Source organism: Fusarium falciforme, chromosome 1, assembly GCF_026873545.1.
Source record: "Fusarium falciforme chromosome 1, complete sequence".
Lineage (NCBI taxonomy): Eukaryota > Fungi > Ascomycota > Sordariomycetes > Hypocreales > Nectriaceae > Fusarium > Fusarium falciforme.
Window position 1 is genome coordinate 3,260,168 of NC_070544.1, and position 27,354 is coordinate 3,287,521.

The 27,354-nt window shown below is 52.9% G+C and overlaps 7 protein-coding genes across 7 annotated transcripts; 5 read left to right on the plus strand and 2 right to left on the minus strand.

Annotated features, from left to right (window-relative positions):
* Positions 1-82: 82 nt before the first annotated feature.
* NCS54_00090000 (Hypothetical protein) lies at positions 83-628 on the minus strand (the record flags this gene model as incomplete). Its single annotated transcript, XM_053146536.1, has 4 exons — positions 83-199; positions 253-456; positions 513-526; positions 586-628. The coding sequence occupies 4 exons, from the start codon at positions 626-628 to the stop codon at positions 83-85; spliced, it is 378 nt and encodes a 125-aa protein (XP_053002511.1).
* Positions 629-2,442: 1,814 nt separating this feature from the next.
* On the plus strand, positions 2,443-4,856 carry NCS54_00090100 (Dolichyl-phosphate-mannose--protein mannosyltransferase; the record flags this gene model as incomplete). Its single annotated transcript, XM_053146537.1, has 3 exons — positions 2,443-2,694; positions 2,753-4,388; positions 4,438-4,856. 3 exons carry the CDS (start codon positions 2,443-2,445, stop codon positions 4,854-4,856), a joined length of 2,307 nt encoding a protein of 768 aa, XP_053002512.1.
* A 1,404-nt stretch (positions 4,857-6,260) lies between these two features.
* NCS54_00090200 (Hypothetical protein) lies at positions 6,261-7,712 on the plus strand (the record flags this gene model as incomplete). The annotated part of the gene is made up of 3 exons (XM_053146538.1): positions 6,261-6,959; positions 7,020-7,248; positions 7,297-7,712. The coding sequence occupies 3 exons, from the start codon at positions 6,261-6,263 to the stop codon at positions 7,710-7,712; spliced, it is 1,344 nt and encodes a 447-aa protein (XP_053002513.1).
* Positions 7,713-7,949: 237 nt separating this feature from the next.
* NCS54_00090300 (Hypothetical protein) lies at positions 7,950-9,467 on the minus strand (the record flags this gene model as incomplete). The annotated part of the gene is made up of 2 exons (XM_053146539.1): positions 7,950-8,081; positions 8,142-9,467. 2 exons carry the CDS (start codon positions 9,465-9,467, stop codon positions 7,950-7,952), a joined length of 1,458 nt encoding a protein of 485 aa, XP_053002514.1.
* A 5,788-nt stretch (positions 9,468-15,255) lies between these two features.
* Positions 15,256-17,598, plus strand: NCS54_00090400 (Zinc finger transcription factor ace1; the record flags this gene model as incomplete). Its single annotated transcript, XM_053146540.1, has 3 exons — positions 15,256-16,005; positions 16,069-16,283; positions 16,335-17,598. The coding sequence occupies 3 exons, from the start codon at positions 15,256-15,258 to the stop codon at positions 17,596-17,598; spliced, it is 2,229 nt and encodes a 742-aa protein (XP_053002515.1).
* A 2,053-nt stretch (positions 17,599-19,651) lies between these two features.
* On the plus strand, positions 19,652-21,459 carry NCS54_00090500 (Glutamine amidotransferase type-2 domain-containing protein; the record flags this gene model as incomplete). Its single annotated transcript, XM_053146541.1, has 4 exons — positions 19,652-20,278; positions 20,331-20,741; positions 20,789-21,325; positions 21,388-21,459. The coding sequence occupies 4 exons, from the start codon at positions 19,652-19,654 to the stop codon at positions 21,457-21,459; spliced, it is 1,647 nt and encodes a 548-aa protein (XP_053002516.1).
* Positions 21,460-22,674: 1,215 nt separating this feature from the next.
* NCS54_00090600 (Hypothetical protein) lies at positions 22,675-23,730 on the plus strand (the record flags this gene model as incomplete). The annotated part of the gene is made up of 3 exons (XM_053146542.1): positions 22,675-23,063; positions 23,151-23,399; positions 23,514-23,730. The coding sequence occupies 3 exons, from the start codon at positions 22,675-22,677 to the stop codon at positions 23,728-23,730; spliced, it is 855 nt and encodes a 284-aa protein (XP_053002517.1).
* Positions 23,731-27,354: the final 3,624 nt, after the last annotated feature.

Below are 27,354 nucleotides of genomic sequence, written 5' to 3' on the forward strand. Positions count from 1 at the left end.
GTAGCTGGGAGGAAACATGACAGATTTGATCTTCTTTTTGATTGACTTTTTTGGTATCCTAACTTTTCGTCAAAGTGAGTGTTTAAGGAAGAGCAATGACCTCAATCTCAACATCGACGTTCTTAGGGAGAGTCTTGACGGCAACGCAGCTGCGAGCAGGCTTGTGGGAGAACCACTTCTCGTACTCGGCGTTGAGCTCCTATAACATCAATTAGCCATGAAGATGCCGATATATATGACGGTGACTCATACAGCAAAGTGAGCCATGTCAGAGATGAAGATGGTGGTCTTGACGACCTTGGCGAGCTCGGAGCCAGCCTCCTCGAGAACGGCCTTGGCGTTCTTGCAGGCCTGCTCGGTCTGGGCGGTAATGGAACCCTCAACGAGCTCACCCTCAGGAGTAAGGGGGATCTGACCAGAGCAGTAGATCATGTTGGGGGTCTTGATGGCCTGGGACTGTTGAAGGTCAATACACTGGTGGCATGAATGAGGGGTAGCTCTGGGAGCCATACGTAAGGGCCAACAGCTAATTGAGGATCCGTCAGCGGACATTCTACGACATTCAGGTGAAAAATGAATACTTACCCGCAGGGGCGTTCTTGGTGAAGATGATCTGCTGGTCGGACATGGTGGACTGGTGTCTAATCGAACGTGTGAACCTGGCTGCCTCTGATACAGCGGGAGGGAGAACAAGACGCGGGGCGGCTGCTCTGAGAGAAGAGGCGACAAAGCGGGGAGCTCGGCGCGCGGCGAGAGATGGCAGCATTGGGTACGGTAAGAAACTACCTACCTGAAGAGAGAGAAGATGATTGAGATGTGATGAAAGAGGTCAAGTTCCTTTTTTGGTTGCGTCAAAAGATCGGAGCAAGCTTCCAAGCGGAGGGACGAGGGGCCTTATATTCGACAAAGCTCCGGCAGCTCGGAGGGGCAGCCGATCACGCCGCCTCCAATTCGTCGGAGGGTGGAAGCCGGTGGAAAACGGCGGCTGCGCCTGGGCTAACCATGGAGCGCGCGCTCTCTCATTACAAGCGCATTACACGTGTAGGTACATGGGATCAGTTAACTGGGCGCTCCTGGGCTCCGTTGATCGGCTAACTGTCGACGTGTCTGGGGTGAGAGTGCTGGGTTTGCCCCGCAACGCGCCCTCCGGACACGGCGGCCAGGGCCGGAGGGGTCCCGCGGTTCGGGGGATTACGTACAATATCCTTGACGGAAGTGATGGTTCTATGTTTTGAGGGGAATGTTGATCGAATCGTGGGAATGGATATAGGTGATTATGAGATGCAGGCGTTTCAGGGTATGTGTAGGAATTCAATATGTCCATGAACAGGTTGCTCGGCTCGTAGTTACTGATAGAGCATTAATGCCCACCCCGAACCTCATACAAAGGGACAATTCCCAAAATTATAAGAAACTGGATATAGATACTAAATACAAGGCGATCAAGACAATTAAATCGATTACTCTACTCTGCAAGCTGCACCATGGGTTCTGCGTCACCGCCATGAGAATCGTCTTACACGGACGGCTCTTATCGATAAGCGTCGTCTTCAGGTCAACATCAGCTCATGGTTACGCATACATCGATGGAGCCATCCAATGTTAATATGCAATGCCCTGTCCAAGGGGAAGTCAGCGTCTTATACTAGCCTAACAAAGTCTCATCAGATTAACAGCCCTCTTTCCCTATGTTACTGGTGTTACAACCCTCAATCTATAGTAGCCGATGGCATTCAGCCCTGCCCGATCAACCCGAAGCCCGCTGGTAACCAGTAAAACGATGAACCGCCGGCGCACTGTCATCCAATTGGTCCCCTTTGTCGGCTCCAGTCAATAGCGCCTCTATCCGGGGTGTTAGGGCGTCCCAGTGGGCGATAGAGCGTCTGTTAGTACTAGGGGCTATCAGACGGTTGATAGTATAACATAAGCGGGGCAAGCCATCACCCCCTGCATCCCCATCACAGCTGGCTAAGTCACAAGGAAAAAAAGGGAAGCTAGGTGGCCAGGTTGTCCTCGACGGCAGCTCAGCTCAGCTCATCGCCAGGAACTCTTCAACTCCAATCCATTGCTTCTGCAAAGGGAGGTCTCCATCTGCCCCTTTTTCTACCATTCTTTTCTTCTTCTTGAGGCGCGCAATTCTTTTCTGTGCGTTTGCCTCTTCAATCTGTCCTTCTATCCGCTCCTTTGTTTTATCTTCCTTTACCCACTGCTGTTTGCTGGTTATACCTGGCCTCTGAGCCTCCTCCATCACCCCTGAGGTAAGTTCTGAGACTTATCGTTCCTTGTTGCGGCTTGTGAGACCCTGTCGCGACGCTGCGTAAGCCCATTGCGACAAGCCTCCGAGTTTTCGCGTCGGAACCTTCTCTTTATATTTCCCAGGAAGCAACCCTGACTGACAGCTGTGCTCTATCATAGCCTGCGCTTCCACGGTCGACTCCCATCATGGCTCGCAGCTCCACGCCGCAGGGCAGCCTGCGACAGAGGGGCACTGCGTCCAAGAAGGTTTCTGACGATACTTTCAACCCCGAAACTGAGCTTGATAAGCTTGCAAAGGCCGGCGCCCAGAGAGCTGGCAAGGGCGAGGGCGAGTACAAGATTGGCCTCGCCATCATCACCATTCTGGCCTTTGTCACTCGATTCTGGGGTATCAGCCACCCCAACGAGGTCGTCTTTGACGAGGTGCACTTTGGAAAGGTAACTTGGCATCATTATCTGCCGACTGATTCGCAATGGCTAACCAATCGACTCGCAGTTTGCTTCCTACTACCTCGAGCGAACCTACTTCTTCGATGTCCACCCTCCCTTCGGAAAGCTTCTCTTCGCCTTTATGGGCTGGTTGGTCGGCTATGATGGCCACTTCCACTTCGAGAACATTGGCGACTCCTACATTGCCAACAAGGTCCCTTACGTGGCCTTCCGAGCTCTGCCCGCCATCCTCGGTGCCCTGACCGTCTCCGTCACCTACCTCATCATGTGGGAGTCTGGATACAGCCTTCCCGCCTGCATTCTCGCCGCCGGTCTTATCCTCCTTGACAATGCCCACATTGGCCAGACCCGTCTCATCCTCCTGGACGCTACCCTCGTCCTCGCCATGGCCTGCAGTCTGCTCTTCTACATCAAGTGGTACAAGCTCCGACACGAGCCCTTCTCCAGGAAGTGGTGGAAGTGGCTCATCCTGACCGGATTCGCCCTGTCCTGCGATATCTCGGTCAAGTACGTTGGTCTCTTCGCCTTTGTCACCATTGGTTCCGCTGTCATCATTGACCTCTGGGACCTGCTCAACATCAACCGACCCAATGGCGCTATCAGCCTCCAGGAGTTCACCAAGCACTTTGCTGCTCGAGCCTTTGGTCTGATCATCATGCCCTTCCTGTTCTACCTTTTCTGGTTCCAGGTCCACTTTGCCGTCCTCACCCGTTCCGGCCCCGGCGACGACTTCATGACCCCCGAGTTCCAGGAGACCCTCAGCGACAACGTCATGCTGGCCAACGCCATTGACATCCAGTACTACGACAGCATCAGCATTCGCCACAAGGAGACCAAGACCTATCTCCACAGCCACGAGGACCGATACCCTCTCCGTTACGACGATGGCCGTGTCTCTAGCCAGGGCCAGCAGGTCACTGGTTACCCCTACAACGACACCAACAACTACTGGGAGATTCTGCCCATGAACGACGACAAGAAGCTGGGTCGCACCGTCAAGAACCACGACCTGGTCCGCTTGAGGCACATTGGTACCGACAAGATCCTGCTCTCTCACGATGTCGCCTCGCCCTACTACCCCACCAACCAGGAGTTCACGGCTGTCTCAATTGAGGATGCCTACGGCAAGCGCCAGAACGATACTCTCTTCGAGGTCCGAATTGAGCATGGCAAGAAGAACCAGAACTTCAAGTCCGTCTCGGGTCACTTCAAGTTCATCCACAACCCAAGCAAGGTCGCCATGTGGACTCACACCAAGCCTCTGCCTGAGTGGGGATACAAGCAGCAGGAGATCAACGGCAACAAGCAGATTGCGCCTAGCTCCAACGTCTGGATCGTTGAGGACATTCCCTCGCTGCCCGCCGACCACCCCCGCCGTCAGAAGCCTGAGCGCAAGGTCAAGCAACTGCCCTTCCTCCAGAAGTGGTTCGAGCTCCAGCGCGCCATGTTCTACCACAACAGCAAGCTCACCAGCAGCCACCCCTACTCCAGCCACCCTTACCAGTGGCCCTTCCTGCTCCGCGGTGTCAGCTTCTGGACTCAGGGCGAGACCCGCCAGCAGATCTACTTCCTGGGTAACCCCTTCGGCTGGTGGCTCGCGAGCAGTCTTCTTGCTGTCTATGCCGGTATCATTCTTGCTGATCAGGTGTCTCTGCGCCGTGGCATTGATGCCCTGGACCACCGTAAGTAAATCAGAGTTCTGATGTTGTTCGTATACTAATGGCTCTTTAGGCACTCGTTCCCGCCTGTACAACTCGACTGGATTCTTCTTCCTCGCGTGGGCCACTCACTACTTCCCATTCTACCTCATGGGACGCCAGCTTTTCTTGCATCATTATCTTCCAGCTCACCTGGCCTCTTGTCTCGTCGCCGGTGCTCTACTGGAGTTCATCTTCAACTCGGAGCCCGCTGAGGAGCTGGCCATTAAGGACAAGAAGGTTGCCCCTAGCCCCAAGCACCACGTCACCGCCCGAGAGCGATTCGCTGGCCAGAGCATGCTCAGCGCCTGGATCGCTTGCGGTGCTGTGCTGGCTATCATCGTTGCCGGCTGGTACTTCTTCCTTCCCCTGACCTACGGCTACCCTGGCCTGTCGGTTGAGCAGATCCTCCGAAGGAAGTGGCTCGGTTACGATCTGCACTTTGCCAAATAAATGGTTGCGCAAGCAGATTAATCGACTTGTTCAAGATTTAAAACATGTTGAAAAGTCGACGTTAGTGTAGGAATATATGACGGCTCCTCGAGGGGTTTATGCAATCCCACCTTGACACATGGCAAGGTCTTGGGACAGATCAGGGGTTCTGGGGAGGAATGTAACATACCTGACGAAGCAATCTCTCTTGATATGACGAAAAGGTGGAAGAGGGAGTATAGGGAAGCTAGTTGCTAATTTACTTGAGTATCTCAACTGATTGTGTTGTGTTTGCAAGTGTATGAAGCTCGTAAAGCTCGCGACTCACTCAGGGGTTCGGATTGGCTAAAACAGAAATAAGGACTTAAGCTAATCAGGCACATATTAACCCACATAGATCCTGTAGCTGGCGGTAGGACCGGTGAATTGACATCAGCCAAGCATCGAGATCCACCACCTAGGACAACCTCTCTGCAACTGGCACAGCATCAGGAAGGTAAAACGTTACCGACTCTGTCACAATCTCGCTGTCAGTCAATACTGAGGCTGTGTGCAGCTCACTGTTGGTGAAATCCAGGGGTTCACAGGTGAGGATCCCTAACTCAGAGATGGGAGCCCCCGCAAATGATTTGCCGATAACCGACGCTTCCGGAGTGTCTCCTAGGATTGAATGGGGTGCGGTACTTGAGTGTAGCAGAAAGATAATTGGGCAGAAACATACGTTGCGTTATGTTTGCTTTCAACTCCCTGCTAACAGCCGCGTCATACTTGAAGGCTGTGTTCTGATTAGCCAAGACGACATGTCAGTCAAACAGCTGTGCTTTGCTGCCAAGTGGCTGTCACTCCTGCAGCAGCCTGTCTCAGCTAAGCGGCGGTTTCCATGTGCAGTGAGAGCATCAAGCCATGATATTACCATGAAAACTAGCTCTCGGACGCGAATGTCATGGATCTATCTTGTAGTTTGTGATTTGCTGTCCAGTAAAATTCAATACATAGGCCTATGTTTGCTCACCCGGCAAAACACACTTTGGATCAGTGAATTGATTAACTAGCAGTAAGCTCCATCCTTCTTTTCAAGGCCTGTCAAGGTGCCCCTTAAGGCTTTGTGGAGAGCTTGGCAAGCTCTGGCCCCATTACCATATCTCGTTAAGAAGAATCCTTAAGGTTCGTATTGGACCCAATGAATCCCCAGACTTTCCATTTATGTCAATTTACGGCGTGGTTTGATAAAGACGCGCGCTAAGTAGCCGACATGTGTCGTCTAAGCCTCCTTCCCCCACACGTGTTTGCAAGATAGGTGGAATGCAAGGAGCAGAGGGACGGCGGCCGACTTTGCTGATCTCCCCATGTCAAAGCTCGAGCTGGAACGCTGGCAACATGATTACTCCCGCCCTTCACCTACGTTTCACATGAGTATTCGATTCAATGCTTACTCGGGCTAACCGTCCAGGAAGTTCCACTAGCGTAGAACGTGGCTGGAACTCTCCCTATGATGCCGCCTTGCTGTCCTCGCAATCGAGCTTTCGTCCCCTTCAAGGAATCATGATCTCGCATGGAAACCGTCTCTTCCTGCGTCGCCTCCTCCGCTCTCGAACCACCAAGATCCTCCTCGTCCTTCTCATCGTCGTCAACATCCTTGACGTCCTCCGTATCCACCGAAACATCCTCGATGCCGACCGCACGCCCACCCCCAAGCTCTCGCAGCCCGCAGAGCGTATTTACATTGCGAGCATGCACTTCAACAACGAGGACATTCTGAAGAAGCATTGGAATAATGCCGTCATAGAGCTCGCAAAGACGCTGCGCCCTGAGAATGTCTTTGTGAGTGTCTACGAGAGCGGAAGCTGGGACAATAGCAAGGCCGAGCTGCTCAAGCTAGACAACGAGCTGGAGCGACTGGGCGTGCCGCATCGCGTGGAGGTGTCAGATGTGACGCACGAGAACGAGCTCGAGACCGAGAATAAAGATGAGGGGTGGATTGATACTGCGAGAGGGAAGAGGGAGCTGAGGAGGATACCATACCTTGCCAGGCTGAGGAACAAGACGCTCCGCGACCTGCTTGAACTGCACAAGAAGGGCACGCGCTTTGACAAGGTTCTCTTCCTCAACGACGTGGTCTTTACGGTATGTTTGCTCCAGTTGATGGTCTTCCGCAATGGCTTCTCACTCTTTGCGACTGGATAGACCGACGACGTCCTTAAGCTTCTCGATACCAATGGGGGCGACTACGCTGCTGCTTGCTCACTCGACTTTGCCAAACCACCGAGTTACTACGACACATTTGCTCTTAGAGATACTGCTGGCCAGTCCCACACCACACAGTCATGGCCCTACTTTAAGAGCAGCGCATCGAGGAACGCTCTGGTTAATCATCTAGACGCCGTACCAGTGACGAGCTGCTGGAACGGGATTGGTTAGTCTCCAGTATTCCTCATGGTGGTCCATATACTCACCGACTTAGTCGTTATGCCTGCCGAGCCCTTTGTCTCATCCTCCAAACTCCGTTTCCGTGGAGTCGCAGACTCACTTGCCGAGCACCACCTCGAAGGGTCCGAGTGCTGCCTCATCCACGCCGACAACCCACTCTCAAAGACCCGCGGCGTCTACCTTAATCCCCGGGTGCGAGTGGGCTACAACATGGCCGCCTACCAGGCCGTGCACCCCGAGCAAGGAGCCTGGGTGTCAGTGTGGGACATCTTCTCCGGCCTCTGGATCAACCGGCTAAAGCGCTGGACGGTGGTGGCCTTTGAGAGGTGGGTGGTGAGGAGGCGTATAGCGAGATGGGAGAAGGAAGGCCTGGGAAGAAGGGAGCCGGGTGAGTTTTGTTTGATTAACGAGATGCAGGTTCTTGTAGCCCGTGGCTGGGCACATGTATGATGAGTTCAATGGCACGGCCAGGGAAGCAAGGCTTGCCCAGTGAGATACCCAAAAAGAAAAAACACGATTCTCTTGTCTACCTATGATATGAGATACCAGCCCACGAAATGGGCGGCTGAGGACGTTGATAGCGTCAATCCATGAGATCAACAACCTATTCTAAGAAACACAAACTCGGAAAACAGTACGAGGATACTGTAATTTTGCAACATTTATTCATTCATTCATTCATTCATCTTAAATATGTCTTCTCAACCCAGGTTCCGTCCAGGTCCTTTGATTCATGCCATCACTCTCAGAAGAACCGCACTCACTCTCAACTTCAAAGGACACACCATCAGAGTCAGCGTCCCAATAATCATTTTCAACCTGTTTCATTTCAGTTACCACACTTACCACCGGGGATGGTGGAGATGGCTCTGAACGTACCCCAATATGACTGTTGCTGTCGTCGGCCAATCTGCCAGCCTCAGGGGCACCGTTGATAATGGCACATGACGCTGCAATGCCATCAAGGAAGCCGGTGATGTCGTCGATCAACTCTTCAATGGTAGTGGAATCGGTGTTGATACTAGTAGGCGAGTCAACAGATGCATCGGCGTTGATGTTGCTATCATCGGTCAACTTGTCAATAACCAGAGAATCGGGATGCATATCATGCCTGTTATCGTCATCGCCGGTCATGCTCCCAAAGCCGGAGACTTTAACGGGCGTGGTGGGCGACCCAGCATGACCATCGAGACTGCTACCATTGTCATCGTCCAAGTCTCTTCTCATTTCAGAAGCAAGGGTAAGGACGGTACTTAACTTGGGCGAATCGTCCTCACGGCTCCCGTGATGATAAGGAGGGACAATGGGAGGCAGCTCAGGCGACTTGTGTGTCTGGCTCCCTTTCTCAGAGGGAGATTCAACCAAAGCGGCTCTGGGTCGAACCATAGCCTCTAACTGAGTGTCGATGAGGAGCACAGGGCGTCTGCTGTTGACGCTGCCTCGCTTCCAGCAAATGTCCTCTTCAGCCGCTTGGTTCTTCTTAGGCACCGCGAGGCTCAGAGCATTGATGCGTTCGTTGAAGCTTTCATAGCCCACCCCGAGTGGCCAGACAATACCAGCATATGGGAGATCGAGTTGGCTCCAATCAGTGGGCCGACTCCCACAAGGGGACGACACGGTAGAGGAAGGGGGCGAGCGATCGAAACGTGTAATGTCGAGCGAAGACGGATCCCGAGAAAACGGGCTTCTACGTCGGCTAAGGGTCTCCTTGGTAGGAGGAGCAGAGGGAAATTGAGGCGTGAAGGGGCCCGCGCTACCAGGGGATCCAACAGCGAAGAGATCCAAGCCGTTTTCGTCCCTGCCAAAGTCCCTCTGGATTCTGATCGCCTCTGTTGCGCCGTACGAGATTTCGCTACCTTCACTCGAAAGGGACTTTCTGATCTCACGGTCGGCCGCGTCCCGGGCGGCGATGACGCCAGAGTCGTTACCGTTATCGATCCAGGAGAGGGTCTCCTCATGTCCCTTAGGCGGGGGCCCCTCAAGTGGTAGACTTTCCCATGATGGTCTCCTTTCGAAAGGGTTTCTCTGTGCGCTGAACCGATTCTCTATGGGGGGGCTTATTTCAGTGACATACCGTCTCTCTGAGGAAAGAGATCTCCCTGAAACGGACCTGGTCTCAGGCGCGACATCAGGGACGTCGGTCGAGTCGTGAACCCGTCGGACGGAGAGGCAGGGGAAAATCTGGCTGAACCACTCCAAAGCCATGATGTTGACGAGATTGCAGAAAGTTACTTGCGGTGGTTGTTTCGTCTCTCCGAATAGTGTCCAGAGAGATGTGTTGCAAAGTCGATAGTCAGATGAGGGAGTAGCAAGAAGACTGGCTAATGACAAGACTGATTATTATACCTGTGGTAGGCTGTTCTTGATTCTTGACGCAAATAAGGAACACAGTCTGTACATTTCCAGAATAAACTGAGAACAGGAAATAATATGGGGACGTCTTGGGGTTGTGTTGGCGTTTTGGAAGATGGTCATGTTCAAGGTCTTTGTTCTTCAGAACTCTGCATTTCTCAGGAAGTGCACAATGCATGGACAACCAAACAATGACCTTGTTGCCTGAGAGCTGTGTCTTTTTCTTTCACGGTGAAAGCTAAGCAGATCGCAAATAACGATGTAATCCAAGATGAGATGGCCAAGTGACGATGAGATATAAGAGTTCATGGAATGCCGTTCCAAAGTTCAGATAATCCACACTCGATACTCAGTATCAATAGTAGCAGAACTATCCCCAGTACCACAAATCACACAGAAACCATGTGCACTTATGACGGATTCAAATATACTTGTGGACATACCTTCTACGAGCGACGGTCCCCGTGCTGGGGTTGGTTCTGGGAAAAGTTACATTACATCGACTGTTGCTACGCACTCGTCACATGCACCGGCGGAATACCTCCAGCCTGCGAAACTATCACTTTCATAAAAGACATGGATAGTAAGTGTTTCAAGTGCAGGGAAGAGGAGATCGAGGCACAGAGGAAGCGGCCGAGGGAATATCAATATCCCTTGGCGGATGTGCCGCCCATCTCTTCGCGATTCGACACGTCATTATCCGACTATACGCAGGGAAATTATTCGCCGCATGATACGCCTGGGTTTCAGTCTCAGCAAGGGATGCAGTATCCTCAAGATCCTCCTGTGGCGGCTAGTCAGCAACAAACACCTCTACCCTCTCCCGCTGTCCGGGAGTCGCGATTCAACCGCGGTCAGAGTCAAAACTTGGGAACAAAAGTGATGTCCCCAGCTGCGTATCTTGCCCAAGAGACAGCCTACCACGGAAATCTGAGTCAGTCCTCCAACAGGGGTGAGCCTACAAGCCGCCGCCGCCACTCCTCCCAGGGACCTAGTTCTACATCTCATCGCCCACATCACTCTCGCTCACAACGCTCTCGCTCTCAACCCCGAGATGGCAGCCGTAGGGAGTCAATACCACAGGACCAGCGTCCTCGTACTCAGAATCGGAATGGCAGTCGTCCCCCGTTACGTAGGGAGTCCAGATCACGGGATCGGCGATCTCACTCTCAACATCGGGACGGCAGCCGATCCCGACAGCGTAGGGGGTCGACATCACGAGGTGAACGCCCTCCACTGTCCACTCGTGGCAGGTCTACCTACTACAACGATCCAACTCCGGCGCGCTGAGACTGACTCGGAGTGTGGGTACGGGTGTTGAGAAGACAAAGTTTGTGTGGGTGGTCAATATGGGATCTTTAGGTAGGTAATGAATTGCGGGATCTGCAAACACTATCTTGGAGTTGAATGGTTTGAAGGTGTAGTAATTGATCAGCTCGTTTAGACAGATAATTCGCATTTGTGACTGTGAAAGTGAAATATTAATTTATAAATTACGATGAGGCTTAAGTCTCATCTTGATCTCATGTCTGATGGGTAACTTGTATGTATGGGGCTGGTTCTTTGAGAGCTGTCGGAGTACCTACGCAGTCCAACTAAACAAACAAACCAATTCTTAAGCTCATACCAAGACCACAGACTTTACTGAACTTTCTCTTAGATCATCAACTCGCCGTCGACTTGAGTCAAGATAAAATAAGAAAACCCATAAAGATAGACCGTGAGCCGAGAATAGTAGCACGGGTAAACCATGCATGTCAGTGCCAAGGGTCTTGTCATGGGATCACGTCGCCGACAAGATTCAGAGATGATCTAACTTGAGCGGGGACAAAGATAGTACCCGAACGAAAATAAAATGCTGCCTTGAGGCCTTTCAAGGCCATCGTGATCCCTTGCAGTTAGTCCAGGAACCGTGGTTAAAAATGGAGATGATGCTAGATCGAGACTTGAGATATGTAGGCAACCAGTTAATCGGGAACTTCTGCGATGCCCCTGGACCAGATGACCCCATCGCTGGAACCCATGGAGCGTGGAACTGGACTCGACACTGTATCGTCGAATCAGGGCCACCAATTCACGGGTGCCTTGACCACGGGTTGTCCTGGTTTAGATTCTTACGAGGCTATTTACGACCTAGCTCCCTTGAACCACCAGCGAAGATCTCGAAAGATTGCAGCCACTCCGTGAGACAGCGGGGGTTGTTCCCTGTTCTAGGGCCCACAGGAAAGGATGGAAGGGAACATCAAGAAAGGAGAGATCTCTGAACCACTGCTAAATCAAGCCCAAAAGAACCAAAAGAAAAGAGCATACGTAGCCCCTGCGAGTCCGAAATACGGGTGCCTTGGGAATGGGGTTCGCCAGCCGAGGCACCCAAATTTGTCCCTTACGCGAGAGGGTCACGGGCAGGCTGCCCGATAAAGTCGACGGCCATTGGCTCATGGCCGGGACCTTTTTACGAGTCGACGACACTGTGTTTGACGGAGCGCTGCTAATGGTAGGGCTGAGGTTGAGCTTGCGTGGATACATGTGCCCTTTGATTGAATGGCTGCATGTTTGCGTACTTGGGTGACGACTTTGCGCAACTCGGCATGTTTACGGTCGTCTTGGCGCCAGTTGAGACTGCGATGGCTTCATAAGACTCGTACAGTTTTGTTTGGACCAGTGACATGCCAAGAACAAAACATTCGCAGACGCGTGACTGAGTGACGCAGGTTTCAGGGCCCGGGCGACGACCACCACCTTTACCATCAAAGAGTCGGGATGCAAGTGTCGCAGCAACGAACCCTAGGACGATGAGAGACGAGATGGGGCCTCAGGACGCATACCTGAGGACAGGTTGCCCGCAACAGGGATGGAAGAGGGTGGGAATGGATCTTTGGAGGAAATTGGGGGCCGAAAATTGCGAGCGTGAACCAAAAAGGAAATCGCCGAACGGCTGATTGAGTCAACGGTGACAGGACATTTTGTTTCGCCCCGGCCCCTGGTCCAGAGAAGCAGCCCTACGTGTGGATCAAGCGGAGGTGGTTGTGGTCCATTGGCCGCTGGAGGGGGGCGTGAGTGCATGCAGATGAGCCCACGCAGAGAAGACAGAGAGACTTGCTCGCAGCCAGAAGAGGCGAGGAGAACTCTTGGTCTTGGGGGACAAGGAGGGAGGAACGAGGTTATTCTGGTGCCGGCAGACTCAGACTCATCAGTGACATGCTGGTCGTGCCCCGGATCGCGTCTCAACTAGACTCATCGTGGTGGCATCGTAGGACTTTGGCCCTTGCACTCCAGATCCAATGGATCCCCCTCCAAGGAAGTCCCTCGGTGTTTGTTCCTCAGCAAACGAACGATATGCATGTCGACTCGGCAGTGCAATGCCCTTTCCATCCAAATCCTGGACTTGCGACAAGGTAAAACGATTCAAAACAGATCCAAGCACGAGACTATGGAGTTGATGTGCAAGAGTCGGTCCCCATCAATGCACCAGAGTTGCATGGAGGCTGCGCAACGCCAGGTCCATCGCAGCAGCCATCGCAGGCACAGCCGTAAAAGAGGGCTGAGGTGGAGGGTCAAGGTACATCAACTTCCAACTCGGCCAACAAAAGACGGGCAAATCAAAGGACCGCGGGCTCATCCTGGCCAATGCTCGACTGTCTAGTGGAAACCTAAGCAGTCAGGAAGCGACTCACGAAGATGTCACGGAAGAGCGAGCTCTCTGGCTCTGACAGACACGGGCCATCTGGGAGATGCAAGTTGCGCCAACGGGGCAGACACCAACAGGAGACCCCTCGCAACGGGCGTCGATCCCTGCATCGACTCCGCAAGGCGTTTCGATAGGCTCATGGCCACGGTTGTGCCATTTGCTCGCAGCAGGAGAAACACCACAAGCATCCGACGTCATGGCCACAGTTGAGTTCCTTCGTTCGGTTCGGGAGACGCACCCAGGGAACAACACCATTTTTTCATCACACCCCCTTGCCCTTTTCCAGACGCCGTCTCGCGTTGATGAGCATGGAACCCTCGTAAGCGACATCTGTATGTAAAGAAAAGCTCATGACTTGTCAATGAGCCTGACCAAAACAGAAGGGCCCGAGGCCACGACAGCAGAATACGCAATGATGTGCATATTGGGGGCCAAAAAAGTTGCACTCTGTCTCTGTCTCTTCCCCATCATTCATCGCAGGCCTTGAAATCGTCCTGCGCATTTCGCACCTGCGCACGCGGAGGTTCGCCGATGTGATGCGCCTTGAGGAGACACGGACTGGACGGACTGGACGGACTGGACTGGTCAATCAATGGCGAATCGTCCTAACGTGACGCCGGACGGCGGACACCTGTGCAAGAGCGGGTGCGAGAGTGAGCGGGGCGGAGTTTGTGGAGACATTCCCAAGTCGCCCGTGATAGTCGAGGCACCTGGGCCATTAACACCGATGCCAAACCCGCTGGTTCCGGCCGGCAGCGTCTGATGCGGCTCTGCGACGGATTTTGGGGGGGATCCCGGCGGAAATTGCTGTGGAATGCTCTCCCCGTCACAACAATCAACATTCTCGTCCCAGGAATCTCGGCTAGATGCCATAGTAACTCTCCCTCAAGGTGCCCCAGAAATTGTTAGTGACCCTATCGCCGTAGACTTTGCGCAGGGATACGCCTCCTCCGCACAGGCTACGCCTCAGCCCGCGGCGCCCCCTAATCCTAATTGGGCCGGGCCTCCAGGCAGCAGTCTGCCATGGGCTGAGAGGGCGGTCTCCCCCAGCTTGGTTTCTAAGCACATTGGGGAAAGTGGCATTAACCCCCAAATCCACCACTTCGCCCTCTCTCCCTCTCCATCAATCCAACTCCTCCCTTTTCTTCCCTTCCCATCATCGTTGCCGTCGTTGTCCTGAAGCCGCCGTCGTCAATCGATTCTTCTGCGTCTTTACCCCCCAGCTCTCGTCTTACGGACCCTGCACACCCTGCGTCGCTTGGCAACACGCCCCCCTCCGCCATCCCTCATATACCCTTTTACGCCCCGTCCTCTTCTGTCCAGTTCCACTCGCCTCTCTCTCTGCATCCCCCTACGACTTGATATCCAACATTTTTCGTTTCAACCGCCGACTCTCACGCGCTCGTCGCCCAGCGTCTCGTCAAACCAAACGATCCTGCCGAACCCTGCCGGGTCATCTTTCCGCGTGAGAAATATATCTGTTTGGCCCCGACTCGTTCATCCGCCGCCTTCCCTGTCATCCTCTTGGTCGTCTCGCGCCACCCGCCGCACCTCGACTTGTTGACGGCAGGATTGACATCCGCTGCGCGCCCTTGCATCTCTATCACTTGGTACGGTTCATATTTTATCTCGTCTTGGATTTCCATCTCGTCACGCCGAAATTGTTTCCTTTCCGGTTTCTTCCCCCAGACATTTGCCAAACAACCTAGCATTGGTCAATCCCCCCAAACCCAAACCTGGACTCGGTCAACGTCTAGGCCTTTTCATCCCTCTTGGGTGTGGGAATTAGGAACCTCGACTGTGACTCACCATCCCGTCCTCCACTATCAAGCACTTGCTTGCATACAAGATCGATCTTGTCAACTAACGGGACTCCCCGTTGCAGCTTCAAAGACACCCGTGGCTATCGGTCGACTGTCCTGTCGACTTGTACCCACCTCTCAGGTCTAAGCCATGTCCTTCTCCCACCCACGTCGAAGGACTCCGGTGACTCGCCCGGGCAGCGACACCGAGAATGCCTTGTCCCTTAAGACCAACTCGACCCTCCGTAAGGGTGCAACCTTTCACTCTCCTACTTCTCCTGTCTCTTCAGCTTCGGACCTCACCTTTGTCCCTCCTCGCCTGTCTCGATCCCAGTCTCACTTGGATGATGTCGTCGATGCCAACCGACGTCGCATCGCCTTGACCTTGAACGACATCGACGAGGCTCTGGCCAAGACCGAAGAGCTCTCTCTGTCGCCCAGGTCCCCCAAGAGCAAGCCCAAGTCTCTTCGGGACACCAGCTTGCCCATCCCTCGCGGCTTCCTCGAGGGACCCATCGTCGACCCAGCCATGGCTAAGGAAGCTGAGAGGCGCGTACTGCGTCCTCGTTCTGTCCGACACTCACGGCACCATGCTTCCGACAGCGGCCTTGGGACTTCGGTGGCTTCCACAAACGAGAAGCATGCTGCAGTCACTCCAACAAAGGAGACAAAGACGCGCTCCGCCATCACAAGATCTGCAGCTGCCTCAACAACAGAGAAGCTTCCATCCCTCGGCTCAAAGGCCATCAACCGCATTCACGAGCACACATTGCGCCCACTGTTGGCCAAACCAACTCTCAAGGACTTTGAGCCCATAGTCCTTGACATCCCACGAAGAATTCGATCAAAGGAAATCATCTGCCTCCGAGATCTTGAAAAGACCTTGATCTTTATGGCACCGGTAAGTCAGCTTCTGACTGATAATGGCGTTTGGGGAAATACTTATCGGATGCTGTGTGTGAAGGAGAGGACCAAGTCCGCCGCCTTGTACCTCGATTTCTGCCTTACCTCCGTCCGATGCATTCAAGCGACCGTCGAATATCTCAGCGACCGCGAACAAATTCGACCTGCTGATCGGCCTTACACTAACGGATATTTCATCGACCTGAAGGACCAGATTCTTGAATACGGAAAGCAGCTCGCCGCCAAGAACAACGGCGACGACATGGATGTCGACGCGTATGTACCCAGCTTTGTTCCTCTGGATTACCCAACTAACTCCTCCCCAAGATCTGATGAGATCAAACTCATCGGTGGTATTGCTGAGAACGGACGTCCCGCCGAGCTCGTCCGCGTCCGCAAGGACGGCACCTACATTTCCCTGGAGACCGGCAAGCCCATCGACGTTGACGAGGCTCCCATGAAGATGAAGCGCTCCCTGAGCCAGCAGCTGGAGGACGAGGAGGAGATCCAGCGATCCATGGCTCGCCGCAAGAAGAACGCCTCCCCCGAGGAGCTGGCCCCCAAGAGGTGCCGCGAGCCCGGATGCAACAAGGAGTTCAAGCGCCCCTGCGACCTGACCAAGCACGAGAAGACACATTCTCGACCCTGGAAGTGCCCCGTCCCTACCTGCAAGTACCACACCTACGGATGGCCTACTGAGAAGGAGATGGATCGCCACCACAACGACAAGCACTCGGATGCTCCCGCCATGTACGAGTGCCTCTTCAAGCCTTGCCCGTACAAGTCCAAGCGCGAGTCCAACTGCAAACAACACATGGAGAAGGCCCACGGCTGGCACTACGTGCGAACCAAGACCAACGGCAAGAGGCTGCCTACCAAGCCCGCCAGCTCCACCCAGCAAACTCCTCCTCTGGTCAACGTCTCGACTCCTTCCACCACGCCCACCTACAGCGGCGTTCCCACTCCTCCTCAGCACGACGTTACCCAGTTCGTTGGCGCTGACTTCCCTCTCTACCCTAACGAGTCTGACTGGATGTCGATCAACAACATTCCTGCCGAGTCCCTTGATCTGGACTTGACTCTCGACAGCACTTCTCCCGCCTCAGCCAGCCCGTACGAGCAGTATGCTCCTTACCAGAACGGTTCGGCTTTCATCCTCGACAACGAGGACCTGTATGCTGCCCACATGCAGCTGCCAACTCAGCTCCCCACACAGGACCAGATGGCCTTCTACAACCCCAACCCTAAGATGATGGCTCAGCAGTTGCCCATCTACCAGGCACCCCAGCCTGTCACTGTTCCAACTGGCGCCCCACACTTCTCCCCAACTGGCCAGGAGACGGCTATGCTCTTCACCCCTAATTCACTACGAGACGTTGATGAAGGATTCGATGACTCCTTCGGTGGAGAGGGAATGGACTTCCCACTCTTCCCTAGCGGAAACGGCATGACAAACAAGGCAAACGAGTACCAGCAGCCACTCTTTGGCGAAATCCCTAGCGCCAATCTTGGCTTCTCCCAGACCTCGCAGCAGGACCTCTTCCAGATGGACCTGTCCAACATGGACTTCCAGCAGAACTTCACGGACTAGATGCCGGAAGTTCCAGAGGAGCCTCGTGTGAAGGCGGAGAAATAAAAGAGCACAAGGCTCGAGATTGTATCATGCCCCCTTAAAATTACCAATCAGTTTTTTGGTTTACGATTTATGACGGACTTTTCTCAGGCCATCGAGAGCGCGATGAGGCCTTTCATGTAATATGAGCAGATTTTACCTTGCCCCTTACGTTAGCTTTGCTTGCTTTGTTGCTTGCTACCGTCTTGCAGAGACGAGGGGAGATGGGGGTTTGAGAATGGAGGGGAGATTGAGTGACCAAATTGGGTATCAGAACACGCAACACATCACTACACAACACCATATGACACTGCACGGTTCGGTTTTTGCGAGATCTGGTTTTCACTGGTATAGAGTTCGCCCCTCTCTCGTACAGTATTCTTAGGGATAGAAATACACCCACATCAACAACAAGCATTGGTTCCCAACCTTGACGTGTGACTATGATTGTAGGCCTGCCTTTGGTCCGAACCATGCAAGGATTACATGGAGGTAGATGATATTCGTTTGTCAGCTATTGGGTGGCAACTTGGCGTGCTACCGTAAGCAAGAGTTGGTCTAGATGCTTGGTGAAACTCGACTTCAAGGTCATCTTGTCTTACCATGTTGAGGCCGGTTAAAGCATGGGTCTAGATCAGGTTTATCTGAATAATCAATGACGGCTTCCCGTACCTGCCGGATCTCCCTCTACAAAGCCCGGGTGGTCAACTTGTCCATTGGTGAGTATATTCAGCTTGGGCAAGTTGTGCCAACAACGGTAAAAGTGACGGGTTTGTTTTGGACTATTGCTCTGTCCGGAGTCATCGTAATTTAGAAGATCGTTAAAATCGATGACTATCATTGATCAGTAGAAGGTCTGACAGTAGCTACCAATCCAGATCACACACGGTGGCACGGAGTAGCACACTCTACAGCCGGGCGCCTCATGTCGCCCATTTTGCCTCACCAAGACGTTCTATTTCCTTTTCGCCATGTTTGTATTCCCTTTGGCTGTACTTTCAAGCTCGTGGTATCTTCGTACATCACATGTTTTGATGGGAGGCTCGCTGTCGTAATCGTCTCAACCACGAACTTGGACGTTAACGGGTAGCTCAACTTCCACTTAGACCCCTTATCGCCAAAAGCACGAGTTCTCACCGCAGTTCCAGTGCTGTCGTATATTCTAAGCTATATAAAGTTTCATTTGGCTTTTTATCACCAGGTTCTGACTCTTTGGTGTTGAGCCCAACCTGTCCCTCAATGCTGGGACACGGTTACAACTGTCATGCGTGACAACAGCAAAGTCTATATTGACCTCTATGCCATTGTTGGTTTAGTGACCGAGTTACGTATAGGTAGCCATGGGGCTTCTGGGATTTGGTGTGTTTTCTATCGTGCTCGTTACTCGAAAACTGGCTCCGACGATCCGGCTCGTTGAGCTAGCTTCAACCACCTACCCTTCTTGGTCGCCTTCACTCCAGGTTAATCAAGAGGGCACTCGGGCTTGCATTTTCAGGCAGGTCCCTAAGTTTACTTTCGGTTTGTTGAATTCATTCATCCGCAAATAGGCAAGGTTTCCTTCTGTTGGATTCGTCTAATTGTCTAGGTTGGTACCGACATACCACCGACATGACACTCGTCATTTTGGTAACGGAAATCTGGCACCGTGACTGTAAGCTTTGGCACATATGTGTTTAGAAATCAACTTTTCTTTTGCCTTGTATGCGAACTGATCATTGGATTTTTCATGGTTAATACGCGAGGGTGCAGGATTCGCGTTGGGAATAATGAATGCTTCATCACCGCTCATGACTGGAAAGAACAAATATTATCCAGATAAACCCCAAAGCAAGGATCGAATGATAAACAGTAAAACAAATACTAGGTATCTCTTTTTCTTGATGGCACGATTCTATCGCTCTGGGTTTCTTGACGTCGAAGTTTAGGGTAGCAAAGTGGAGTCGTGCAATCTCAGTCCCATTGCGCGAAGGTCAAGATCCATGGATCTTCCATCCCTCACGCGTTCTCAACTTCTAGCAACAGCACGCGCAAAATGTGCGGCATTCACGCCGTCATCTCATCCAACGCCGGCGATTGCATATCCCCTGGACTGGAGCGATGTCTTATCAACCGAGGACCAGATCACACAGGGACTGTGCAGGCTCGGCTCGACGGTAGCGAACCCGACCAAGCTGGCCTTTTCTTGACATTTACGTCGACTGTGTTGTCGCTACGAGGAGATCATGTGGCCAAGCAGCCCCTTACCGACCCCGCTTCGGGTTCTATCCTCTGCTGGAATGGAGAGGCCTGGGGGCTCCGAGGAGAACCGGTTCAAGGCAATGACGGCGAAGCAGTCCTCGCCCTGTTAGCTGAGGCAAGCCGTAGTGCGGCACACACGCCAGGCCAGATTCTCGATGCCTTGCGAGCCATCGAAGGGCCTTTCGCTTTCATCTACCTGGACAAACCGGCGAAGCGGCTCTACTATGGACGTGATCGCCTGGGCCGTCGATCACTGCTCATCAAAGAAGGGCTGCCGTTTGCCCTTTCGAGCATCGCCGAGACGCCCGTCGAAGGATGGAGTGAGGTTGAGGCCGATGGATGCTATACTCTGGAGCTTGGAGAGGTTGCGGCCGGCGGAATGGTACCTGTCCGACATGACTGGACACCGGACACTTCCATGGTGAGTTATGTGTGAGTAGACACCCCGAAAAGCCTGCTACTTACGTCTCTAGGTCTCGAGCATCGGTATCTTCAACGAGGAGGTCCCTGAACAAGCTACCAGGCTTGTTCCGGGCTCAATATCTGTGCAGGACCTACATTTGCATCTCGTCGAGTCACTCAAGCTTCGAGTCCTGGATGTGCCGCTGCCACCAAAGGCGTCTCATACTGATGCAAGAGTTGCGGTGCTGTTCTCGGGAGGTCTCGACTGCACCGTGCTTGCACGGCTTGCGCATGATCTTATCCCCCTTGACCAGTCTATTGACTTGATCAACGTGGCGTTTGAGAACCCCAGAATAGCTGCTCAGTTCCCGGGATGTTCTCGAGATGATCTCTATGAGAAGTGCCCTGACCGGTTGACGGGACGGAGTGCCTTTGCAGAGCTCAGTCGAGTTTGCCCTGAGAGGAACTGGCGGTTTGTAGCAGTATGACCATCTTGATCCTCTGGCGTTTTGTTTATTGACCACCGCAGGCGAATGTGCCATATACAGAAAATCTCGAGCACAGAGCCGATATTATTAGGCTCATATACCCACACAACACGGAGATGGACCTCTCGATTGCGTGTGCTCTATACTTTGCCGCCAGAGGACAGGGACTAAGCGAAACGATAGGCGAGCCAACGCCACAGCAGTACAGCACAACCGCGCGCGTATTGCTATCCGGGCTGGGCGCCGACGAGCTGTTTGGCGGATATGGCCGACATGGCGTAGTGTACACGCAGCGCGGCTACTCGGGGCTTGTCCAGGAGCTGAAACTGGACGTGGGCCGGCTGGGAAAGCGAAATCTCGGACGTGATGACCGGGTCATGGCGCACTGGGGCCGAGAAGTGAGGTTCCCGTACCTGGACGAGCGATTTGTCAAGTGGGCGATCGAATGTCCCGTGTGGGAGAAATGCGACTTTGAGAACAGCAGCGGCGAAGGATCTCTGGATGCAGAGAAACGAGTGCTGCGACTGGTAGCCCAGTCTCTTGGCATGAGCACGGTTGCGCGGGAGAAGAAGAGGGCGGTAAGTGCACGGCCGATTGTTCCGTTTCCAAGGATAAGGTATTGACAAGCTTGGCTACCTAGATACAATTCGGGGCTCGGACGGCCAAGATGGAGAGTAGCAAGGTCAAGGGGACGACGCTGTTGTCTACGTGAAGTCAAAGCAGTCGAGTGACTATAGAGAAGAGCAAGGAACTCGGCAGTGATGATTCTCAGATACTTCCGAGGCAATTGCAAACCATGGGCCAACACGGGCTGAGCGAGTGTGCGTTTGCTGGCTAGTACAGCTAACCCTCCGCCTAGTCTGGTGTTTTATTGCATGGGCATTGCCAATGAAGTCGTAAAGGCAAGTCTGAGCCGAGTAGTGTGGATGGTTAGACATTTGGCGTGGTGTTTTGCAGCTAGAGGGGGAGTAATAAGACAAAATTCAGGTACAAGGGCAAGTTTCGCTCAGATATCATGTCACTTGGATGCATGACAGTTGGAGGGGACGTCAATGGATGTCAATGGACGGTAATGCTGTGTTTTGTGTGTGTAGGTGTGCGCCCCCTTGCATTGTGACCTGAGACGCACCATGTGGTGTTGAGGGGGAGGGAGCCAGTGAGAGACTCTAACTCTTGGCAGCTCGTGCTGACAGGGGAAGCTTGGCAGAAACGAGGACGAGACAAAAACACGTGCGATAAGCAGGGACAGACCGAATTGGATCAGACATGGCATTGTTTTTCGAGAGAAACGAAACAGACAAGTCGATTAAAGCGGTCAGGGGTGACCAAATATAGAGTAGAGCTGCTATCTAGAGTATCAAATGGCGGTGGTCAACTGAAAATAGTGGCTTGAGTGGTGCGACATGCCCCTGCCTTCTCTGCCTGCTCCTGCCTTGATGCTGGGCGTCTATCGCATCGATACGAGGAGGAAGGAGCTCCGGCGCTTCCACTCGTTGTCAGAGTTGCCGTCTTGTCCCGTTCTTGACCTTTCCCTGTCTCTCGCGCGCGCCAAATTGTCGATAATGGATCGATGAATCGATTGATTCTTTGCTGCCTCTTTTTTTTCTTCCCTCTTTTTTATTGTTCCATTGATTCTCTTTTGAGGTCGAGATTCCTTCTTTTTTCCCCCTCTTTCTCTCGTTATTCTGTTCATTTCAATTGATTCTAGCGCTCGTTCATTCGTCATTGTTTCTTTTTTTGCCTCTCTTGATCAATACCATCTTTTTTTTTGTTACTATTTCCATCTTTTGTTACTATTCGCATCCTTCGGTACACGTCACAAGACCGATACGAGGCCTCTCAATGCTTCACTGAAACACACACACACACACACACACACACACACACACATCTACACATTTACACTTCTACATTACTATACCCCTTCATGTTCGGCTTCATCCAGGTCAGGGACCGGGATTCCTCTTCTACACACGCCAGCCTGTCCGCGACAGGTATCAGCATCTTCAACCACCTAGAGTCCGACGCCGACGCCATGCGCAAGGGAAACCGCCCTCCGCCGCTGAACCTCAGCATCGTGACCCGGCCGAGGTCGCTGCCCCGGGTATCTAGGACACCCGTGCTTCTGGCAAAGGAGCTGACGCCCCTGCTGACTCCCCTTCCCGAGGAAGAGGTTGAGGAGGACCCGCAGGGCCCGGTGGTTCGCGCCGTGAGGATATCAGTCGACTTCCTGCAAATTGTTTCATGCATGCTGGTGATGCTGATGCTGGCCATCTTCCTGGCATCGTACGCGGGGGCTGCATCGTCGAGTTATGGGTAAGTTGGGAGAACCCGAGGGGAGGGATAGCCTAGAGAGGTAGAAGACAAGCCAGAACAGTATCACTAACGTTGGGGGAACTGCAGAATCAGAGCCTCGATACTCATGGCAGCATTGGCCTGCGATGTCGGCCTCGGCATCTGGTCCATCCGCTTCTACGATCGGCCGTGGTCCGGCCTCGCTGTAGTGCTCCGGATGCTCACCGCGGCGGTGCTCGTCGGGAGCCTAGTAGGCTTTCTCGCAGCGGGAAGAGTGTTTCCGGCAGACTACACGTACTGGAACTTGGCATCCTCGCAATCCGGCGGGCCGGTGCTGGGTCTTGTCTCTGCAATTCTGTAAGTCTCAGCTGCGAGCCCGTCATATCCCAATCTCTTGTGCTCTCCACACCAGAGCAGCGGGAGAGACATTTTTTCTTCTTGAGTGAAGTTTGCTGACTGACTCGGCGATAGGGGCTGGGACCTGGTCCATGTTCTGCTGTCTCACCGGATCGTCGGTTGTTGGCTGTGGATGCAGTGCTGGTGGCAGCGGCTGCGGATGCGGCGGCGGTGCATGACAGCTGGAGCTCGGGGACGGGCGAGGAAGATGGTCGGCGGGCCCTGGTGGTCCGCCTCACGATCCCGACGAACGGCAGCCGAGTCGAAACGAGGCTGGAGCTGCTCGTTGTGAGGTATTTGGGATGAACAGATGAGAAGTGGAAGTCGAAGATGAGTATGGAGCAGCGGAAGTGCTCCCTCTGATATTGAGGTTCCACGTCAAACCTCGTATCCCTCTCTGGGCATATTCTTTTTTTTAATCATCACGACGACTGTGTCGAAGGAAGATGGGGCATTTACATTACATGAGTGACATGGACATACAGATGCCCAGTCAAAGTGGATGAGCAAGACTCTGTTACATACTGGAGGGGGAATACACGAGATGCTTTCCCTGGTAGTGGGGAAAGACAGAGGACAGACGGACTCATGGGGAAAGTAATGACCCGTAGAGATGCATTCACGATAGAGAAATTTCACTCTTGGGGTTGCAACGTTGAATGCTGGGATGGTAACTATGGATGTTGGTGATGGTGAATGATAGGACCACAAAGAAAGAGGCTTTTTGATTAGTGCGTATGCGTGTCTGAGACCACGTCTTGGGCCTGCTGGCCTTCTGGGCATGGGTGGCTCTTCTTTTCTTCTTGGGCCCCTTCTCTCACCCTTCTGTATGGTCTAGAACTTTGCTTTTTTCTGTCCGAGTGTAGCATTGTCTCTGATTGCGTGGTAGCATTTTTTTCTCTCTCAGTATTTTCCATGCCGAAAAGTGCCGTAACGGTCAAATTGCCGGTCAATGATCCTGCTCGACATGGGCAAATGCCGTGTGTGCAGGCCAGGGGCTGGTGACTTTTCTTTTGCATCGTGGCGTGTGTTGCCCTTGCTTTGAGATGATGTCTCCATTTTGATGGATGGGTATGGTATGAATATCCCTTCTTGTCTGGGAAGAGTAAAGGATGTGTGTTGCCATATGCTTATTAACTGCATTCTGCGAGTACCGCGTCCCTGGTCTTGTTCATCGTGCAGGGCCTTGTATATCTCGCATGCTGAGGATCTTGTTTCCTTGGAACCCGTACTGTTTTTGCTATTGCTTGAGTCTGTGATGCTTGCTGTGTCTGTTGGTTGTGTAGTGTTTGCTGGGAATGGGTGCAGGGCGTCTTGCAGTAGACGGCGGGAAAAGGTGGAAACGGCTGTCCCAAACAGGGCATCGATTGCCGTTCTGGGAGCATCAGATCATGGTTGGCGAGTGTCGATCACCCGAGAATACAGGGGTAAAACTGACGGCCTATCCAGGAGCTCGAGCTGAGGGCTGAGGGAGAGAGTAAAAGAGACCCATATGGACAAAGTGATAGTTGACAGGCTGTTGGTAAGAATGTCTTTGTCATTGCTTGGCACATGACCTGCTGAGGTAGCAACGTTAGTAGGCTTAGAAAGTTCCCTCTTGCTTTTTGCCCTGAACCTGACATTCAGCTACCAATTCAGTTCCGCCCTCCATCTCGTTAATTAACGAGCTGTCTGTGTCATGATGGTCTGTCAGTCTGTGTCCCATGGAGCCGGGCACTTTGAAACGCGGCGCTAAAACAAAACTAGACACTTCAATAGGGCAAAAGCAACGAACCACGTCCTATGTCAGAAACAATAGATTCAACACCAGGGAGAGACTTGGGGACTTGAAATGCCAAAGCGTCACCGCTGCCACCAACGTCAACCTACCGTAGTTTTCATGCTAGACGTTAGACCGGCGGCCACCACTATGGCCGCCATAGAGATCGAGCGCCCCCCAAGATAATCAGCTACTAGATGTAGGACAGCATGGCAAATGCGCGCCCTGAGACCGGCGGACCCTTTCCTTGGCGTACATCGGAGCTTCTCCATCCCGTGGCCACCAAAAAAAAAAAAAAAAAAAAGAGGTCAAGCTTGAACCTGAACCCTTTGAGGCTGTTGGAAAGCGTCCGTGATGCTCCACCTGTTGCGCGCCGACTCCGCTCGCTGTACCTGAGGCGACGGGAGGCGACCCCAGCTTAGCCCAGCCTGGGCCACCTGGTGACCTACTCGATCCCGCAGAGTGAAAGAGAGAGGCAGCAGGCTCAGCGCTATCGTGAGGATGTTGAGGACAAATCAGAGGCTGCATCTGCTAGATCCTATGAGTCGTGGAGAGACATGGCTAGCTGGGCAAACAACTATTGTCGACTAGAAGCCGAATAGCCTCACTCAAGATGGCAAAGATTTGCACGCCTGGACGACTTCCACCAGCTCAGCAGGCGCGACTTCCGACGACTTCAAGAGCTACACGGATGTGTCTCTCTTGTCTACCTACCCTAGCACGGAGAGTAAGCCCCTTGGGCCGAAGTGACGGGTCGCCCGTTTTACGAGCTGTCAATTGCCACGGAGCTAAGACGGCTGGGACATGCACGTAAGTCATTGATCAAAGAGGTGTGAGCGGGAAGACTCCATCAACGCTTGGCCTTTGATTAACACACCCCCTTGAAATGGTGCAGCCCGTCCATTTGCGTCCTTCTTAGCTTACGGTACGGCATCTCAGGAGAGGGAAACCGATGGCAATTGACCAATTTCGTCATAGACTGAACTTCGGTACTTGTTCAATTGGCTGCTGAGCTGGGTTATCCTTTCTTCCCCACGTTTAATGTTTGAGGCGACCAAAGGTGCTGGGCTGACTGAGACAAAGGGCAAAGCAAGGAACGAGAGAGACACACAAACTTGCTGAGTCCAGCTCGTGGCTTGTTGGTCTATCGAATGTTTCTGTTCTGTCTGGTAGCCTCGCAGCTTGGCAAGGCAGTTTGTCTGTCGATCTGCCGAAGTCAAGAGCCTTTGACCCCTTGTTTATTGCAGAGTATCATTTTCTGCTGGAAATAGACTCGCTGCACTGCAATCCTTCAGAAGACATGTACAAGTCCAGGCTGTTGCTGTTGCATGGGAGAGCACCTTTCCGAAATGGGCCACGACAACGGTCCAGAACCCGAATCCTTCAGGAAACGGAACTCGCGTCGACTGTTCCTGAAACGAAACTCGGATGCGTTAAGATTGGACCAGACTGAAAGGTAAAACAAAAACTTTCAGGGACCACGCTTCGAGTGAGAGAGAGACTGGGGTTGTCGGGGTCCCGCTGCGGCCCGAGATCCTTTGTTATCCACCACCGCCCGCCGCCCGCGACGCCGAAATCCGAACGAACCGGTTGACACTCTCTAAGTTTTTTTCTTTGTTTCCTCAGAGCAAACAAAACAAGAAAATTCATGTAAGCTACCCTTGTCCAGAGCTAGACTTGCAGCAACTGCCGGGCAGGGTGTAGAGCCAAAGTCTACGTCTTCGCCCCAGCTTACAACACACACGCCCTCTTCACTCTCTTGAGAGAGTGATCGCCAAAGAATCGAACAACTGAAAATCCTGGTCCTTGTTGCATATGGAATCCCCCCTCTTGGATAGTTGTCAACACCTTTGCGGACATCCTCTTGCCTGACCGAGATGGGCCCCCCGTCGACGATCCCTCCCCCCCTTCTTCAGTTGCAGTAGGGCTGCTTCTTGTGCTCGGTAGGACGCTTCCGAACTGCTACGCTAGATTCTTTGTTTCTTTCAGCTCTGAGAGATCTCTGTAAGTGTAACAGGTGAACCGAAACATTGGCAGAGACAGTAGTAACCAATAAACCCAAAAAAATGATATCACAGAGTTTACAGAGTCCAACGTTGGGTCAAAGGGAGGTGAAGCTCCTGTCTCACTTCCTTAGCCGGACCTTGAAAAAAGCAC